Here is a 5871-nt window from a genome sequence, read left to right on the forward strand (position 1 = left end):
GATAGAAGCAAATCTGTACAGTGGTACCTCGGGTTACATGCTTCAGGTTACAGATGCTTCAGATTAAAGCATAGCTGTCAAGTGTCCCTTATTTGAAGGGACAGTCCCTTAATCCAGCGCCATGTCCCGCTGCTGTCTCTTACTGATAGATGTCCCTTAAATGTCCCTTAAATGATGTCCCTTAAATTTCAAAGGAAGCAGCTCCTCTCCCTCCCTCCCTGCCGGCCAGGGAGGAGGGAAGCTCCAACTGTGTTGCTTGGCTGTGTTGCTCACCCAATAAGAAGTCTAAGAACGACTGGGGGGTGGAGCTTGCATGCCTTGTGTGTGGCTAGTTAATGCAAGCTTAGGGAACTTTTGAATGCTGGACACCATTTTGTTGCACGTGCTGCTGCAAACTTTACAGTGCAAAGCCAGGCTGGGGAGCCATCTTAAGTTGAGGCTGCATAGGCCTTGTGGTGCATGTGATTCAGATTCTATTCAGTTGAACCTCTGGTTACAAAGTTGGTTGGACAGTGTTCTCGAAGCTACCAGCATGAGTTTGACCAGACTGCAGGAGGACAGGAAGACAGGAGTGCCTGGAACAGGTGAGGCTGCAGGTCCCTTATTTTGACTGCTGGTCCCTTATTTTCAAGGCTGCTGGTCCCTTATTTTCAAATCTGTAAGTTGACAGCTATGGATTAAAGACTCCGCTAACCCAGAAGTAGTACCTCAGGATAAGAACTTTGCTTCAGGATGAGAACAGAAATCGTGTAGCGGCAGCGGGAGGCCCCATTAGCTAAAGTGGTACCTCAGGTTAAGAACAGTTTCAGGTTAAGAACAGACCTCCAGAACAAATTAAGTTCTTAACCCAAGGTACCACTGTATACTAATGTGACAATAAAGAAAAGAAGCCACGTACAGTGGTGCACCGCAAGTCGAACGCCTCGCAAGACGGAAAACCCGCTAGACAAAAGGGTTTTCCGTTTTGGAGGCGCTTCGCAAAATGAATTTCCCTATGGGCTTGCTTCGCAAGACGAAAATGTCTTGCGAGTTCCTGCGGGGTTTTTTCCCTTTTTTCCCCCTTTTCCTAAGCCCTAAGCCGCTTATCAGCTGATCCGCTGATAAGCCGCTTATCAGCTGATCCGCTAAAAGCCGCTAAACCGCTAATAGCGCTAATCTGCTAAGCTGTCATTGGGCTTGCTTCGCAAGACGAAAAAACTGCTATACGAAGAGCCTCACGGAACGGATTAATTTCATCTTGCGAGGCACCACTGTATACAATTTTTGCAGGCATAGCTTGAACAAAACTGCATCGGCTGAAATTTGTTGTTGCAAGTACCAGAGTCTCATCCTTCTTTGCATCAGGCTGTACTACAACATGCATTTACTGAGCACCCATTAAAATCAACAGAGATAAATCGTCTATACTAAAAGGTGAAAGCTTGTTTTCAATACAGTTAGCCCAAAGCAAGTACCACTTACTCATCTTCTGAAAACGGATGTCCAGATATGATGTTCTTTGTCCCGGGAGCATAATTCCAATCCGTTTCTGTAATCCCAATGTAATATTCCCTATCTGCTGCCCAGGCCTGTAAGAAGCAGCAAGCCAGCAAGCGGCTTAGTACGAACAGCTCCATTTTCTATTGCTGCCGGTGTAATAGAAGATCGTGTTCCCTTTATAAGATCAGGATTTCCCCTACGTACCCGCCCCCATGGTTGCTGTTGCATAGTTCAGTAGACTAAAAGATTGCACAATGCTTGCTAGAATAAACAGCCAGATTTGATGCCAGTAACTCGGGCAACTGACGGATTAGTATTTTTAGAAAAACTTCCTTTTGATTTCAGCCAACCTCCTTCAAATGCAAATAAGACCTTCTGTAAAAGAAGCTTTCCCCCATCAAAAGGGTTTAAAGGATTAAAGCTCCCCGTGAATTATTATTTTTTTGGAGTTTCCCCGGTGTGAAAGCAATGCCCATCTACTTTCTTGGACATGGTCCTAGTGGATTTTCCTGCATTCCACCACATAAGGTTTCAAGCAGCAAGACAGTGTCGTGGATTCCATGTGGTCAGTAATATTAAAGTTGTCAAATTTCGAAAGAGGTCTCCTTTTCTTTTTCTTTATTCACCCTAGTAAGTACTGAGGGATTTTACAAATGGTTTGTTCTACATTCATGCTTGTTTGGTCTTCCTCATTGCTCATCCAGTTGATAAAGTCCATATAAATTTAGCAGCCTGATAGCAGAGTGCCAAAGACTAAATTCAATGCCTTTTAGTATAGGAAGAGTCATGCGCAATTTTAAGAATGACTAGTTTTTTATGCACGTAGATGAATCTGTCTATTCAGTCAATTCCGCTACTCTCTCCAAATTTTATCTGTTAAAAAGTTTGATACATCGCAGAATAGGAAAATAATTTTAGGAAGCACAGACATTTTAATTATATTTATTAAATTATATTTATGCCTTCCAGGTTTCAAGTCAGAACAACATTTCCTGCCTGATTTTTTTCTCTCCACCCAAGGCCTTCTTTTTATCTAACCATGTGGTTACTTATTAGGTATGGAATGCAAATAGGATCTAACAGTCTATCATCAACCACTCAGTAGTGGTGCCCTCCCTGTAGAATGCCCTCCTTTCAGATGTCAAGGAGATAAAGAACTACATAACTTTTATTCGTCATCTGAAGGCAGCCCTGTATCAGGAGGTAAGCAATGACAAACCTAGACAGCATCTTAAAAAGTAGAGACATCACCTTGCCAACAAAGGTCCGTATAGTAAAAGCCATGGTTTTCCCAGTAGTGATGTTTGGAAGTGAGAGCTGGAACATAAAGAAGGCTGATCGCCGAAGAATTGATGCTTTTGAATTATGGTGCTGGAGGAGACTCTTGAGAGTCCCATGGACTGCAAGAAGATCAAACGTATCCATTCTTAAGGAAATCAGCCCTGAGTGCTCACCGCAAGGACAGATCGTGAACCTGAGGCTCCAATATTTTGGCCACCTCATGAGAAGAGAAGACTCCCTGGAAAAGACCCTGATGTTGGGAAAGATGGAGGGCACAAGGAGAAGGGGCTGACAGAGGACGAGATGGTTGAACAGTGTTCTCGAAGCTATCAGCATGAGTTTGACCAAACTGGGGGAGGCAGTGGAAGACAGAAGTGCCTGGCGTGCTCTGTGTTAGTTTATTCAGTTCCGGCCCATCTGGAGCTGATATGGCTCATTTGTCCTGAGCCCAGCAGAGTGTAATCTCATAGTCCGCAACGAAAGGATGAGGAAGGTATGGCTACATTGCTATTTTATTTCGCTATACCGAGAAACACACAAATGTACATCTTGCCTCTGTGAGAGCAGAGAGCAACTCTCTCAACAAAGAAACGGCAGAACAAAGAAACAGGAAACCAGTGTACGTCACATCCAGTCTCCCTTACCCGTGGGAGCCCAACAGTAACTTGAACTGTGAAATGAAAACATAGTCTTGTGACCACCAGCTGCAGCTCAGTGAGGGAAACAGAAACCAACACTCTGGTCCATGGGGTCACGAAGAGTCGGACACGACTAAACGACTAAACAACAACAACAATGTTTGATGTTTTACTATGGGCTAGGGTGCTAGGGGAGGGGCCTTCTGGTTGCATGGGAAAGAACGGATTGGAAAACTTTCCTTCTGTGAACTTCCTTAGGTGATCTTGCAGTACAATCCCAACACCCTGATCTTTGCTGTTGAAGGGGGTAGGATAAGGACTCCACTGCAGAAACCCCATCTGCACAGAGTGAGAGAAGAAGCTTCTGGGAGTGGTAAGTCCCCATATGGGGCATTTGGTGTTGGGGCCAGCAGTTTGGATCTGCTGATCCCTCAAGATCATCCTCGGACTCCTCATTTGCAGCCACCTGGACCTGGAACTGGCAGGGCAAAAAGTAAAACAAACAGCATCCCTACCTTCTGCCCTGGTTAGCACGAGGGGCAGGGCTTCAGATGTCGCAATGTGTCCAGCCAGATGTTAGGATTGCTCTGCCCAGATCCAAACCCATGTCTCAAAATAACAGTTTGCTGAAAATAATGTCTGCATGATCCAAATGACATTTTCAGTGGTTTCTGCTCTCTTCCTATAGCTGCATAACTGGGTTTGTGTTGATTGCCATAATCAACTGGCCTGCTGCAAAGATGTTGTTGTTGTTTAGTCGTTTAGTCATGTCCGACTCTTCGTGACCCCATGGACCAGAGCACGCCAGGCACTCCTGTCTTCCACTGCCTCCCACAGTTTGGTCAAACTCTTGCTGGTAGCTTCGAGAACACTGTCCAGCCATCTCGTCCTCTGTCGTCCCCTTCTCCTTGTGCCCTCCATCTTTCCCAACATCAGGGTCTTTTCCAGGGAGTCTTCTCTTCTCATGAGGTGGCCAAAGTATTGGAGCCTCAGCTTCACAATCTGTCCTTGCAGTGAGCACTCAGGGCTGATTTCCTTAAGAATGGATACGTTTGATCTTCTTGCAGTCCATGGGACTTTCAAGAGTCTCCTCCAGCACCATAATTCAAAAGCATCAATTCTTTGGTGATCAGCCTTCTTTATGGTCCAGCTCTCACTTCCATACATCACTACTGGGAAAACCATGGCTTTAACTATACAGACCTTTGTTGGCAAGGTGATGTCTCTGCTCTGCTGCAAAGATATCTGAAGTTTTTAGATAGTTGACATAAGACTATAAGAAGAGGCCTCTGCTGGATCAGGCCAAAGGCTCATCTAGTCTAGCAGCTTGTTCTCATGATGGCCAATGAGATGCCTATGAAAGGCATATTTTCACTGGGGACATACTGATCCTGTTGACTGAATAAAACGCCCTTTTCAAAAACAGCATCTGCCTAAATTAGCTCACAGAACATCTTGAACTTCATGAAATAGCTTATAGCTTATTCTGATATATGGCTTCATCTTTTGTTTTAGAATTGACCACAGAACAATACAGTTGGCCTAATCTGGTTTTTCTATTTTAAAAAACCACCTTTAAAGGCACTATTAATATGCGTTTCCTGCAATGTAAGAACATGTGCTTTTTCCTTCTGTAATTTGACAAAAAAAAATGTGCTTAATTGCTTCATTAAGTTCATTTGCATTCACTGAAATGCAATTAATAAAAGTCTTATTAAATTTTACAAGCCATTGTGCAGGAAACAAAAAGAAGGATATGCAATTAATCCCAGAAATAAGTTTACACAGTAGGATTGCTATTATTGAGTTTTTATTACAGTAGTTTGTAAAACTTAGCCTATGACTAATGTGTGTAGGTTCATTATTAGAACTAAAATTCCCTGCAGGCAGAGCATGTCAAGATGAGGGTCCTGACGCCCCCAAGCGCTATGATTCTTCAGTAGTTTGACTTCAAACCTGGAGACACTCCATTGTCTCTCAAGGCAGACAGATGCCAACAATACATATGGTCAAAAGTTCTGCTTCAACCACTTCCTTTATGCATATATTAGTGTCTGGTTTTTCTTATTTAGCTTCTACAGTGGTACCTCGGGTTACATATGCTTCAGGTTACATATGCTTCAGGTTACAGACTCTGCTAACCCAGGAATAGTACCTCGGGTTAAGAACTTTGCTTCAGGATGAGAACAGAAATTGCGAGGCAGCGGGAGGCCCCATTAGCTAAAGTGGTGCTTCAGGTTAAGAACAGTTTCAGGTTAAGAACAGATCTCTGGAATGAATTAAGTACTTAACCTGAAGTACCACTGTACTGCTTTCTGTATTTGCTTTATTTCAGTTAGATATTTAGTTCCTTTAGCAATTTCATCCAATTTTGCTCTCAGTTGACTTTCAGTAGCAATACCATTTCTAGGGAGAGAAAAATTTATGAAATATAGGGGGTAAAGACGCATAAGATACAGACCGAATCAAGCCA

The 5871-nt window shown here is 43.5% G+C and overlaps 1 protein-coding gene and 1 long non-coding RNA gene across 5 annotated transcripts in view; one reads left to right on the forward strand and one right to left on the reverse strand.

The window, feature by feature from the left end:
* The window catches only part of CP (ceruloplasmin), a 37251-nt gene extending 35604 nt beyond the window's left edge, over window positions 1–1647 (reverse strand). For 2 of the 4 annotated variants that reach the window (XM_079977689.1, XM_079977688.1), the window contains exon 1: window positions 1462–1647. In XM_079977689.1, coding sequence (XP_079833815.1) covers window positions 1462–1616 — 155 coding nt within the window. In that variant the 5' untranslated portion in view covers window positions 1617–1647. The remainder of the gene's footprint in view (window positions 1–1461) is intronic. The other 2 variants (XM_079977690.1, XM_079977691.1) reach the window with 2 other exon arrangements.
* Window positions 162–3030, forward strand: LOC307217279. The gene is made up of 3 exons (XR_013839520.1): window positions 162–584; window positions 1825–2044; window positions 2449–3030. It is a non-coding gene; the product is annotated as an uncharacterized lncRNA (long non-coding RNA).
* The last annotated feature ends 2841 nt before the right edge of the window (window positions 3031–5871 follow it).

This window comes from Podarcis cretensis (genome assembly GCF_951804945.1).
Source record: "Podarcis cretensis genome assembly, chromosome: 5".
NCBI classification, from domain to species: domain Eukaryota; kingdom Metazoa; phylum Chordata; class Lepidosauria; order Squamata; family Lacertidae; genus Podarcis; species Podarcis cretensis.